At 43.9% G+C, this 14,445-nt stretch overlaps 1 protein-coding gene across 4 annotated transcripts in view; it reads right to left on the bottom strand.

Moving 5' to 3' along the window:
- The window catches only part of SLC38A9 (solute carrier family 38 member 9), a 47,861-nt gene that overhangs the window by 22,995 nt on the left and 10,421 nt on the right, over positions 1–14,445 (bottom strand). For all 4 annotated transcript variants that reach the window (XR_014556373.1, XR_014556374.1, XM_083703582.1 and 1 more), the window contains exons 7-10: positions 12,833–13,003; positions 10,559–10,618; positions 8,138–8,332; positions 6,987–7,094 (exon numbers count right to left, since the gene is read on the bottom strand). Coding sequence is in view for 2 of the 4 variants with exons in the window: in XM_083703582.1 (XP_083559708.1) it covers positions 6,987–7,094; positions 8,138–8,332; positions 10,559–10,618; positions 12,833–13,003 (534 nt within the window). In the remaining 2 variants the exon portion in view is untranslated. The remainder of the gene's footprint in view (positions 1–6,986; positions 7,095–8,137; positions 8,333–10,558; positions 10,619–12,832; positions 13,004–14,445) is intronic.

The raw sequence follows: 14,445 nt of genomic DNA, 5'->3' as shown, positions 1-14,445 counted from the left end.
CTTGTTTCTTCTTCTCACTACCCAATTCATATTATGTACCTTTTAAAAATTATGTTTTTTACTGTTGAGTAACAGAAATGTAATTTTGTGGCTAAACGTTTCCTTGCTGTACCAGTTGGGCGCTGGAGTGCTCATCTAGCTCCTTCAACAAATGCCACAACCATTTTGCAGACTTGGTTTTTGTAGGTGGTGGGGGGAGTGTTATTACATCTGGCAAACCATTTTGGCAGAAATACTAACTAAACAATCCCAAGCTTTGAGAATGGCTCAGTATGAGGACGATTTTGCAGCTCAATGGTATACATTTATTCAATGGACAAGGTGGCTGTGGGATTCCACCATACACACATAGGACTCTGTGGACTGATCCTGCTGGGATAAATAAGAGGCATTATTTTTCTACTCATGAAATGAACAAAGATTGTTCTCCCCCTACATTTGTATTGTGAAAATGATGTACCATGGGTTACAGGGTTATTTAAATAAATAAATGGTTTAATATAATATTTTTTTAAAAACAACAACCCAGAAAAACGATTTTTAAAAGACTGACAAAATGCCTGTATTTTGGAAAACAACAACAACAACCTAGGAAATTTATGCAGAATAATGCACCAATCTGCCACCAAGACTACTATTCTAACCACCACCACCCTTTTCTTTTTACTGTTGCCCTAGCCTAGTGGCTGTGCAGATTGTGTCCAGTGTGCTCTTTCCGTTTCATAAAAATGGGTAGAAACATGGGGTAACTGCCCTGCCTGCTTCAGATTCAGGGATGGATGTTGAAAGATGAGCCACCTTGCCCACCCACGATCTAACAGAATGCCAGGGGTGAACTTGCAAAGTTTGTAGGACTGGTCTGATTAAAGTTAAAAAAAATCTGGATTCACCAAAAGGCAGTTTGCTTGGCTTGACATCTGTTCCAATTCACAAACAATTCATCAAAGCCGCATCATTCTCCAGCCCTCTTCCCTCCACCCACTACCCTGCTCTGTTTGGATAACCATGCAGACTATAAACATTCACAGATTAAGTGTGCCAGTAAACAGCAAAATCTGAGCAGTGTTTTCTGACGAAGGACATCTGGAGGGCTGTCAGGGAACAGCTCTCTGCTGCATGCTAAATCAAGCTAAGCTGAAATCGATGCAACTGCAGTCACAGGTAAAATGAACTCTCTCAGGTATGAATATGCATATGGCACAAACTGGACCATCTCCATGGAGTTTGTATGCCACTGTGGCCCACACAAGCTATTTGTCTGCGGCTGTTCTTGTTATCTGTTTTGTCCCAGAGGCATATTTTCTATTTGGATCTTTACCAAAGAGGACTAAGAGGAGTGCGCATCTCTCTAGCAGCGCAAATGGTTTTTCCTATCCCTGCTGTCAAACTAAAGTTCAATCACTCCATATTTCATTGTTTGGATGGGAAATGATGTTTACCGCAAAGGTCAGCCATTGACTAGGAAACCTTTTTAGCGTCATTATTTACACTATTATAGGGGATGGGAGAAGAGGGGAGAAACATTTTCCAAACCGCAAATCCGGAATCTCGGTGTGGACTCCTTACAAATTTGTCAAAGTTACATATGTTTTGCATTATAGCAAGCAGCAACTCTTTTTGCTTTTAATGAGAAATGACCTTAGTTTTATGAATTTTGTCCATCGCCTATAAAAAATATACAAAAAAAGGAATACAGAACCATATTAGGTTCTGCCATCTGTATTGAAGCACTTAAAACTGAGGCACTCACCGTTATATGGGGCAGTAATAAATCTGGCCCAGTTTTGTAATACTCTATTTCTCTAAATGGTGGTATGTTACAAAATTGTACAACTTAAATTATAAAGCAGAACATGACTGACAAAAAAAAATGGGTCACTGTAACTCCTTTTTTCTACATGGTAAGCTCAACAAATCGGTATTTCAAGTTTCTCCTGAAAAGGAGAAAGTATTTTTGACAGGTTAATTTATGCTGCACCCTGAGCTTCGCAAAGGGGGGGAAGCAGTTCATCATAAACTGGAAGTTTAACTTTCCATTTCACTGGGAGGGGCTGAAAGAGAGCAAGTTGCTTAGCGAGTTCATAGCATTTGAGCTGGGAGATCACATTATGTGGTCACTAAATTACATCAGCTCTTGCAAGTGCAAGCCTAACAGACAACGATTGTGACAGACAACGGCACAAGCCAGCTTTCTTGCATTTCAACGCTGCCTCCCTATCAACTGAAACCACAAAAAGGAGGGGGTTGTATTGGTGGGATAATAAATGTCATATATTTAACCTTGCTATGTGCACACGGTTGCCTCTGAATTGGCCACCATGGGGCAACTGCCTCCATGAAGACAGCCCCTTAGCATTCCTTCCTATACTGAGAGAGACACACAAGAGAGAAAGGCGGGAAACAAGAATACTGAAAGTAGATTAGAGAAGGCATTTGTTAAATAGTATTTTAACTGCGCTAAAGTTTATACATAATAGAACAAAGGCATGCAGTGCTTCCTCTCTCTCCGCAACAGCTGCAGCCCTGTGGCCTTCAGGGAGTTGGGCTAGTCTGCTTCTGTCCTGGCTCACTCTCCAAGTAAACTGAGTGGGAGGACTCCAGAAAAATAACTTGTGGAACATGTTCATATACTAATTTCAACCCTCTTTAGAACACTGAAATAGTTAATAATAATGTATATGTGTGAGATAGATAAGAGAAATTAACCTGGGAATATAAGAGAATTATTTCCCTCACGTATTCCGTCCCATCACAGAGTGGGTTGAAGGGGAAAAGGGCTTTTCTCCTATCCACTTCCTGCCAACGTTGTTATGGGGCAAGCCAGCTGAGAGACCCAGCGTAGTATACTGACTAGATTGGGCAGAGTAGTGGATTATAGGACCAGAGGAAAAAACTTCAAATTCCCACTCAGCCATGAAGCCTACCAGGTGAGCGTGGGCCAGTCATCATCTGTCAGACTAACCTACCTTGAAGGTTTGTTTTGAGGATAAAAAGGCATGGGGGGGTTAGGGTTAGGGGAACCATATATGCCACCCTGAGTTCCTTGGTAGAAGAACAGGACAAAAATCTAAATTATTGAATAACTACAAACAGGTAGGAGGAGGAGATAGCTGATGGATAGATACAGTTTTCTATCTCGAGACTAGATTTCATGTGGTGTTTTGTGTGAGGCACACACTTAAGAAGATGAGAAAGAAACTCTCCTTGCTCACAGCCAGCCGCACCTACAGGCTGGTTTCCCCGAGTGGCCCAGTTTAAAACATTTCTTCCTGTAATAGGTAAAAGGTAAAGGTACCCCTGCCCGTACGGGCCAGTCTTGACAGACTCTGGGGTTGTGCGCCCATCTCACTTAAGAGGCCAGGGGCCAGCGCTGTCCGGAGACACTTCCGGGTCACGTGGCCAGCGTGACATCGCTGCTCTGGCGAGCCAGAGCCGCACACGGAAACGCCGTTTACCTTCCCGCTGGTAAGCGGTCCCTATTTATCTACTTGCACCCAGAGGTGCTTTCGAACTGCTAGGTTGGCAGGCGCTGGGACCGAGCAGCGGGAGCGCACCCCGCCGCAGGGATTCGAACCGCCGACCTTTCAATCGGCAAGTCCTAGGCACTGAGGCTTTAACCCATAGCGCCACCTGCGTCCCGTTCTTCCTGTAATACCTTTCAATTTAACATAGCTCTTTTCCTTCCTTCCCTAGAGGAACTCTGCTATTTACCTCATAAAATACTGCTAACTGTAAGGGGGGGACACCCCTCAAATCTATAGAAATGCACCCCCCTCAACCAAACACATAATCTAACCCATGACTTGATATCCTGCTGGTAGTTCCTTATGTTCCTTAGTTCCTCAAGTGAAATTTCAAGATCAACTGCCCATCAGATAGCCTTCTTAGCAAGATCACCCCATTTGTGGTATGCCCTTCCTCTGAAGACTACAAGGGCATCAGCTTCCTCAAACCAAGGCAGATGACTGGTCCATGTAGTTTAGTAATGTCTAGGCTTCCTCAACCTCGGCCCTCCAGATGTTTTTTTGGCCTACAATTCCCACGATCCCTAGCTAGGAGGACCAGCGGTCAGGGATGCTGGGAATTGTAGTCTCAAAATATCTGGAGGACCAAGGTTGAGGAAGCCTGGTCTACACTAACTAGCAGCAGCTTTCCACGGTTTCAGATAGGGGACATTCCTATCCCTACCTGGAAATGCCATGGACTCAACCAGGGACCTTCTGCATTCAAAGCAGATGCTCTCTCTCACTGAGCTATGGCCCTTCCCTTCACTGTGTTTTGGCGCTCCCTGAAGACCAGCTTTTTGTGCAGGCTTTTAAGACGGCAATATTAGCCTCTGTAGTGAAAGGACAACCTATGTGATGCTTTATTATTGTTGTGCTTTATGTATGTATTTGCAGCAGGTGTTCTGGGGTTTTCTGACAGAAGTACAGGATGCAAGTTTTACAGATAAACAAACTGATGACAATGGCATTTGCGGGAAGACGATGTTGGAATGGAATTAGTTCCATTCACTAGAACATGAACATGGACTACTTATACAGTAGTACCTCGGGTTACATACGCTTCAGGTTACAGACGCTTCAGGTTACAGACTCCGCTAACCCAGAAATAGTACCTCGGGTTAAGAACTTTGCTTCAGGATGAGAACAGAAATCGTGCTCTGGCGGCGCGGCGGCAGCAGGAGGCCCCATTAGCTAAAGTGGTGTCTCAGGTTAAGAACAGTTTCAGGTTAAGAACAGACCTCCAGAACCAATTAAGTATGTAACCAGAGGTACCACTGTACAATATTTTCCACATGTGTTTTTCTGTGGAGGAAAGCTGTGTTGGGAACAGTCGCCAGAAGTTCTCTTTGGGTTTATGATGACTGATCTATTGTGACTTGGAGAACAGCTGAACTGTTCTCTAAAGCAAATGTATTACCAGGGTAGGGTGGGGCTGAACCCCTCTGAAATTCACTGGGGAGTGGGCAGAAAGGGTTTTTCTACTGCCCCTAGCAAGAATTAATTAAATGTTAGCAACTGACATAATGATTCCCCAGGCGAAAAGGGTACCTAATTCTAATCAGACACCACATGAAGAAAGCAAGTTCTTCAGAGCTCTTTTTTGGCAGCAGAATGAGACTCCTAGTGAAGGTCCCTGATGCCTCATTACAAGCCTTCTGGAGGAAGAAAAAGAGGCTAATGGCCTCAAGAGCATTTTGACTAGTGCCAATGCAAGCTCCAGGTGCTAGCAAGCTGGAAAAGTCAACCCACCCACAGCCTCTGGCCAGAAAACCCAACCTTCATGCAGTGCTGAAATCACTCTGGAATGGTCAGACCTGGGTGTGCTTCTTATGCAACCTTTTCCCCACATCCGAGTAGATTCAGCTGCATGGGGGAGACCCTGAAAGTGTTGCCAAGTCTTGGATGGAGCTCTTCTCCTTCCTCCCCACACTGATCCTCCTAGGCATCACTATGGGCAAGAAGGTTAATAGGGCTAGTTGATCCCACACAGCTAGAGGCCTGATCACAGAAAAGAGGGGAGAGGACAGCCCTTGTTCCACCTGATGCCCTTCCTGAATTGAGACTGTGTCAAATGAGGAAAGGAATTCTCTACCCATTCAAATACAGTAGTCAATTCCTCTCCCCTCCATCTCTTTGGCAGAACTGAGAAGCTGAAGGAGAGGAAAAGCCATATACGGATGCAGGTGTGAGAGCAAAGCAGAAGAGACCCTGGTGTGTGGGGGAGTTCTGGTGGCCTGATGTTTGCAGGGCTGGTGCTAGCAAAGTGCTTAAGAGCATAAATGAAAGAGCACTTGATGGTGGGAGGGTAAATCAGTTCAGTCATGAAACTTGCTTTGTGGCCTTAGTCAAACCTCAATTGCTTACACTAAAATTGTTGCACCTGTAATAGAGGGTGATCATATCAGCCCTCCTGGCAGGCTTGTTGTAAGGATTATGCAGCAAGAATTGCACTAGGTACTGATGTACCATATTTTTCGCTCCATAAGACGCACCTGACCATAAGACGCACCTATTCTGCGCAGAGCATGTAAGCGGCTCTCGCTTTCCTTGCTTTAAACCCTTCCGTCACTCCTCCAGCTTCACTGAGAAGCCAGCAGAGCAAACTGCACAGCTCTCGTTGAAGCCAGCAGAGCAAGAGCGATAGCTGCACAGCGCCTCTTGTTCTGCTGGCTTCCCAGCAAAGCGGGAGGAGCGACGAAAGGGAGCTCTTACAAGGGAGTGCTGAGCAGAGCCTGGCAGCGGCTCTTGCTGGCTTTTCTGGGAGGTGTGGGAAGGGACAGAGGGCAGCCTGTCAGTCCCTTCTCCCACCTCGCGGAAAAGCCCCCAAGAGCCACACAAACGTTAGGCGCGGCTCTTTAAAGGGAGCGCTGAGCAGAGCCTCCCACCTGCTTTCTCTCCATAAGACGCACACACATTTTCCCTTACTTTTAGGAGGGGAAAAGTGTGTCTTATGGAGCAAAAAAAAGGGGTTATTTCTTTTCTTAAGTACTACTGTTATTATTGAGATGATATTGGGTCCAATAAATTATAATCAGGGATGGGGAAGCTGTGGTCCCCTAGCTACTGCTGCACTCCCAATTCCCATCAGCTCCAGCCACTATGGCCAAGGGCCTGAGTGTTGGGAGTTGGAGTCCAACAACACTCCAAGCATCCCCATTTTCTTTAAAGGCCTCATTTAAAATATTTAAACTACATGACATGCTTGAGCATTTTGCTCCTTGGTTAATGGCTCTTATAAATTGCAAATGACCAGTGCATAAATGGTCACCTACACCCTGTTGTTCCAACTCAATCTACGTTTGTTGCAATTAATTCCAAAAGTGATATAGTAGCCTGCACTGTACTGGTAACCAATTCAAAAGGAATTATATACAGGGGCTGAAGAATACATTCGAAACCACTTTCATCTTATCAAATGATTAAAATGGAGTGTTTTAAAGTCAATACTGATGGCTGTTTTATATATTAAAAAAAGTTTACCTGGTACAAAATATGTGGTTGATTTAAACCAGTCAAATTCTAAATGGAATCCCAAGAGAGCAGCTTTCACAGTAACGAGGATAACTAGGTAAATGACTGAAACGGTACCTGCAATAAGGGAAGGGAGGAAACCACAAGTCACTCAGATACATTTAAATTAAGTAGGAGCAGAAGTGTTGTTTTTCGATCTCTAGCTTGGACCAACCCAAAAGAGCTCCCCTGCCTCTGATCCTTCCCTCTCCACTTGCCCTTTTCTGTGTTTTGTTTTTCACTTGCAAATCAGCTTTGAGATTAATGCAACCGAGATAAAATTATTTTGCATCTTATTCAGCCAGGTTTGAACAAGAGAACACATGGAGAGGGGGTCAGAAAATCATGTTAATGCATGTTTACTTGATGTCAAAGAGAACAACAGCTACCAGACTTTTAGAAGACATCTAAAGGCAGCCCTGTTTAAGGAAGCTTTTAATGTTTGATGCATTACTGTATTTTAATATTTTGTTGGAAGCTGCCCAGAGTGGCTGGGGAAGCCCAGCCAGATGGGCGGGGTATAAATAAATTATTATTATTATTGGCTGCTCTAAATCTAAGAAATTTGTAAAAGGGTGGGGGAAAGAGGGAGAGAAAATAACAGAATTCCTGAATGAAATTTATAAACCCTGAAGTTCTGGGAAATGAATTTCCTGAAGAGCAAAGGATAAATAAAAAGAATTGGTTGCCTTTAAACACAAGCTTCTTGCATTAAAAAGGTACTGGAAGAGTGATGTGCCCCTCTTCCAACAGCCTATTTAGCAGGGCAGGTCGAAGAGAAAGAGTGACTCCGCCTTCTTTTGGCACTGGCTCCGCCCACTGCTGGCTTCAGTCTTGCCCACCATGAGTATGCAATCCCTGACAGAAAGCAGCCCTCAACAGAAAAAAGACTGCCCACCCACGTTTTAAGCTTTACAAAAGACATTGGGAGAGCTCTGATCACAGATCTGTTGTGTAAAGTGTAGTCTGGCCCTGAGTTCAGGGAAAATGATGCAATATTGACTAACCGATTAAGTGAAAACAGTGGATATTCAATGGGGAAACATTTCAGGTCTTGTGGTAACTGTGAGGCATTCTGCCCCAACACATACTGTACATTCTCCAGTTAAATCATGGCCTACCTAAGACATTGAATTTGGCAAAGAAAGAGGGAGACTTGAAATTCAATAGCAGAACAAGGATGCCCAAGTAAAGAGGGACCGTTTTCGATTTGCTCCATAGCCGTTCAAATTCCTCAAATCCTGAATCATCGGTAGAAGAAAGCATCCAGGTTCTGTTTCCTGGTACTTCCTTGCCTGCATCACCTGGGCAGATTACTGTAGAACCAAAAGGGAAACAAGCAGTGGTTTACTTCAAGGAAAGCATAACAAGGAGGGGAAACCAGAGCCTAAACATCAAAATGAGTAAGATGCCTACTGTGGTGTGACTTAGGGACAAATAGAACAACACACTTGGGTTCTCCATTTAAGGCAGCCAGTGGCTCTCCAGATCTTGGGACTGCAGTTCCCATCATCCCAGACCACTGGTTATGCTACCTGGGGCTGATGGGAACTTCAGTCCAACAAGATTTAGAGAGTCAGATTCCACATCCGTAATTTAGGGGAACAGATGGCTGTTTTGGCTGCTGAATACCTGTATGTTGTCTCTTCACACTCACCCACAACCCTTTGCAGAAAACAATATAAGGAATATCTATGGAATTTGCTTCTCTTAAGAAGACAAGAGGAAAGTGTGCTCTTCTGCAGTGGGCAGCCATTTTGCATTAAACCAGTGGCATGCAGTGATTTTTTTCATAAGGGAACAGTTAGGGCCAGAGGTGCTAACTTGAGATGGCAATTGGGGTGGGGCGACGTCACATGTGTGACATTGCGATATTCCAAAGTTGAGCACGTGAGCATCGCATCTGCCTCCCTAAGCCAGCAGAAGCTACCTGGGCTTTGAGAATGAGGCTTTAATACTTTGATTCATGGGTAGGCAAACTAAGACCCAGGGGCCGGATCTGGCCCAACGCCTTCTAAATCCAGCCCGCAGACGGTCCGGGAAGCAGCGTGTTTTTACATGAGTAGAATGTGTGCTTTTATTTAAAATGCATCTCTGGGTTATTTGTGGGGCATAGGAATTTGTTCATTTTTATTTTTATTTCAAAATATAGTCCAGCCCCCTACAAGGCCTGAGGGACAGTGGACCAGCCCCCTGCTGAAAAAGCTTGCTGACCCCTGCTCTAATTTACCAGGAACATTTAGGGAAATAGCCTGGTCCCCCTAGCCCACTGACCACATGCCACTGCATTAAGCTACACCCCTGACATCAGCCTTTCTCAAAATTCCACATGTGCCCCTGGACCCAAAAAAAGTTGGCAACTATTGGTATACAGCGTTCACATGTCAGTGTAATTTCTTCCTGGACTATGGGTTGCTGACATGAGAACATGCCAAACAAAGCAGCCAACACACAGTTTAAGGGCCTTTTTTTAATTAAGATGCTGGCCCAACAGACACCCTGAACAGGTTGTGCTTTATGTGAGGCTATGCCCAGGGAGGTCACATCAGTGCTGCTAATGCAGCGGTTTGACTTCTCCCCCAGAGGCACACCCCTCTCTTTAAACAGAAGGATGCCAACAATAGAGAAGTAAACAGCAAGGAGGGATTTTCAGTACGGCTCACCTGCACATTCCTTTTATTCATTCAATCTGTCCCCACCCACTTTAGATGTGATTGATTCAGATTCAGGTTAAAGCACTCTAACTTGCTATTGTCATGTGACCTTAGTCAGTGATCTGTGAAGTACAAGATTACCATTTCTGGGGTCTGAGGCAAGCAGCTGTCATTAGTAAACAGCTGTGATTTATGTGCAGAGCATGGTCTAACTAAGTATTCTGTGGAATTTTCCTAGAGCAAATCTTTTCATCCCACACTGGCTGCATGCCAAGCCGGTTACAATGCCCTTAAGCACAAAGCAGTTGGTCATGTTTCAGAAAAGCCAATGGACACGAGCGAGTCATCAGCGTTATTTTTGCAAGTCTGTTTGCTCTCCATTGTCTGCATAATAGTTACTGTTTTGAGAGAAAGTTGACAGTACTGCAGTAATTGACATGAAACTCTTTTCTGGATTGAGGGGGAAGGGAGTGACAAACTGATTATTATTTTTCACACAGGTTTTGATGCAAACACAGAACCTTATAAATTATGTTTTTGGAAGTTACTATTTGCAATCAGGATTGTTATTAATGTGGTTTTTAAATAAGCCTGGTAAAGAAACTTCTGCAATATTTTACTATATTCAGCCAATTTTATTTTTGGTGAATGTTAGTCATTCAGGATAGACCTAACTACTGCATAAAATCTCTTGGAGATGCATCCCTCTGATTCTAAAAGTATTTTATTGTATTTTATCTATCACTTTGAAGCAGTTTGCTTTCATTACTTTATATTCTAAAATAATGTTTTTTAAATATTGAAAGATGCTTTGAATGTCAGTATAAATACTATTTATTGAAAGAGAGAGAGAGAGAGAGAATTAGGGAAGGGGGATTGGAAACTTACCTTTAGTGCTCCCATTTGTGCCAGGAACAATATCCGTTACATTAATATGATGAGCATAATCTAAAGAGGGGAAGGAAGACAAACAACTTAGGAACATCTCAGCCCTGCAGCTAGTTTCTTCCGAGGTGTATTTTGGAACAAACAGGATGCATGCTGAAAGCAACATGCAGAGGACTACTATTTCTGAAGCTGCAGTGTCGTTTTAGGTTTTAACAAAAAAAAAACACAACCTTCCCACAGTTCTGTTCTACTCCTCCAGATGTTGTTAAACTCCCAACTCCCATCAAGCCCAATCAATTCAACAACATCTGGAGGGCACCGGGTTCCCCATCCCTGATCTACAACACTGAATTTGTGCCAATGTTCACCACCACCACCACCACTGGACCTTGTTTACAATGCCCTTGGACATATGAAGTGAGAGGTCCACATGCACAGCAATTCCCCCTTGCTTCTGTGTAAGCACAACGAAATAATTGGGAGAGGGAGCTTCCAGGTCAGGAAAAAGGGCACCCAGGTTAGACCTGGGATTGCAAGCCAGTGGGGTGGAGTGATGAAAAGCAAACAAAACTCACTGCAGTCCACTGAAGGCAACCAGCCATGCCCTGGGACTCCCCAACCTCTCTCAATGCCAATGGAAACTACCGTATTTTCGCTCCATAAGACACACTTTCCCCCCTCCAAAAATTAAGGGGAAATGTGTGTACATCTTAATGGAGCAAATGCAGGCTCCATGGCTTCAGGGAAAGCAACGTGAAGCCTCCAGAGCGCAGCACACCGACTCCCTTCCTCTCCTGGCTTCAGGGATAGCTGCCTGAAGCCTCCGGAGCGCAGTGGGAGCTCCCGCTGCACTCCGGAGGCTTCGCGTCACTTTCGCTGAAGCCAGGAGAGCAAGAGGGATGGGTGCACACCGATCCCTCTTGTTCTCCTGGCTTCGCTTCGCTGGAGAGGCTCTGCACAGCTTTCCCTCTCTGCGCATTGCCCCTTCAGTGAAGCAGGAGGAGAAATGGAAGGGGCTCCGCTTCTCCTGCCGCTTAGCTCAAGGGACGCTGCGCAGAGAGGGAGGGAAATTTTTTTCCTTGTTCTCCCCCTCTAAAACTAGGTGCGTCTTATGGTTGGGTGCATCCTATAGAGCAAAAAATACGGTAGCAAGTTTACTACCCCTCCTTCTCTCTCCCCACCTCTTCTCCCCTAACCTTATACTGTAATACCACATTAAAGTCTCACATCAAATACAACTTTTAAATTATAAACTAGCCAAAGAATTAATGCTTACAAGAACTCTGAAAATACCAGATCCAGAAATTTTGCAGAGTAAAATTGTGTCCAGGCAATGAGCCTCTTTCCCTCGTAAGAATATGTCATTTGCTTCGGTTCCATTACCCTCAATTCATCCTTCCTTGCTTGTCTCCCAAGTTTCAGGAAAGCAGTAAGGAATTTCTATCAGGTTTGCACTAGATCAGTGGGCCCTGGACAGCAGCCTGATCTCGCTGCAGTGCTGGCTCTGGTTATGTCTAGACCTTTGCTCACTTGCAAGCTTGTTCCAAACCCTTTTGTGTTTTTGTCATTACTTTGTCAAGTATATCCCTGCAATCATTAGGTAGCAAGAACTTTTAAAAAAACAACAACAGCGTAATCTATTTAAAGATACTTACAAGAGTCCAAGGAGGATTTTTTAAAGAAAGCCCTGTGATTCTGCATCTTAGCTTTCTCTAACTTTTCTTAGTGAACTACATTGCCATCTGCTGGATAAATAGCTTAAAACACCTGCTGTTGCTGCAATGAAGAAAGACTGTGGCCCACTTTAAAACATAGGCCAATTATGCCTACTCTGATTTACTAAAAGGCAAATTAAGACTTGCTTACATGTTTAGGATTAGTGCAAACGCCAAACCAATTTAAACAGCCTTCTAAAATATACTCCTATGATGCATCTGAGATAGTATGGAAACATATTTAAGATGTATATAAATGCATATATGTAAGATATAGTTAAATTAAAATGTTAACATTGAACAGCCTCCCCAAACTGCTGCCCTTCAGATGTTTTGGAGTGTAACCCAAGTCAGTCTATAACCCAAAACATCTGGAGAGCACTAGGTGGGGGGAGGTCACATGAGAATGATGCTCAGATCTCAAAAGATGGCCAAAAAATATAAGGACCTGCATGTTTTCATAACATTTAAATTAGTTCCAGGGCACCACAATGTACAATGTTGAAGAGGAAAAACCAAGGCCCAGCTGCAAGGAATTAAAAGAAAAGTTCACACTTACTATAAATAAATATCCCCGTGTTGTAAAGGAAATTGGACATGAGGACCCAGTAAACCACCATGGCTCCAATAAGGGATACCAACGAAAACAAAAGGCTAGACCATTGACCGAATGATCCAAAGTAATACTTGCAAACATCTGGGAATTCCCAAGTTGAGGTATCTATTAAAGCTGGGGGAAACACATCAAGCATAGAGTTAATACTAGAATTCAATAATCTCATCATTACTGCTTACACATACTTTGCATTCTGAAGATTCCTAAACATTAAGATATCACAGATTCTCAACAAATGATGCTGAACATCCTAACAAAGTGAAATAAAAGCCTACTGCTTTTAAAGTTATTTGCAAAAATAAAGGTAGCTTACGTTTTTAAAATAGCAACAAAAATATCTAAAATAAAATTATAGCATTTAAAGCAACGACCAAGCAGCAAACAGAAGAAGGGTTGCTGATGTATTAGAAGGCATGTTTTCACTTGCCTTCTAAAAACAAGGGAGATGAGTAATGTCCCTCCCAGTACCAGCTGCTGGAAATCGCAGGTGGGCAGTGCACTGTTGTGCTCATGGTCAGTTTGAGGGCTTCCCACAAGCATCTGTTTGCCCATGGTGAGAATAGATGCCAGACTAGATGTTTATTGTTCTTAATTGGTTCCTCTGGTGGGAGAATTTTGTCCAGAAAAGGCACAGCACTGAACTGAACCTTGTGTACAGTTGGGATTTATAAATTTGATTTTAAGATATTGGGTGGACTGCGCATAGGATTGCCAAGTGAAGGTTGCAGGAATGGCACAGAAAAACATGAAATCAGATTTTTGCTAAGTTAATAATTATTAAGAGCCAGAGACCTAGTAAACATTGCATTAAGTTAAAGCTATGTATCAATAGCAAACTCAGGGATTGTATCCAACTGATGAGCAGGCATAGTACTGGAATTAATGGACCTAAGTTACTCATGGATACAACCCTAATTCACTAAATGGGGATCCTTTTGTAGTAAAAACGGTGCACCCACGCACAAGAGGGAGGCGATACCTTTACAAAGTAACAAAGGAACTAACAGAAATACGGGGGCAAGATACAACAGTGAGATCAGTTGTGGCTTTTCCTGTCACTGCAGTATGTGGCAAGATAAGGGAAACCAAAATCCTTTGGCCAGCACTACAGGAAATGTGACTCTGTGTAGGTCTACGAAACCACAATTGGGGAACCTGTGGGCTTCCAAACATTGCTGGACTACAATTCCCATCAACCCTAGCCTGGGGGTGGCCGCCGAGACCACATAACACTGGTCTTGAAAGACCTACATTGGCTCCCAGTACGTTTCCGAGCACAATTCAAAGTGCTGGTGTTGACCTTTAAAACCCTAAAGGGCCTCGGTCCAGTATACCTGAAGGAGCGTCTCCTCCCCCATCGTTCTGCCCTGACGCTGAGGTCCAGCACCGAGGGCCTTCTGGCGGTTCCCTCATTGCGAGAAGCAAAGCTACAGGGAACCAGGCAGAGGGCCTTCTCGGTAGTGGCACCCACCCTCTGGAACGCCCTCCCATCAGATGTCAAAGCGATAAATAACTACCTGACATTCAGAAGACATCTTAAGGCAGCCCTGTTCAGG

The sequence above is a fragment of the Podarcis gaigeae genome (assembly GCF_964106915.1).
Source record: "Podarcis gaigeae genome assembly, chromosome: 11".
In the NCBI taxonomy this organism is placed as follows: domain Eukaryota; kingdom Metazoa; phylum Chordata; class Lepidosauria; order Squamata; family Lacertidae; genus Podarcis; species Podarcis gaigeae.
This window is presented reverse-complemented; position numbering and strand designations above follow the sequence as displayed.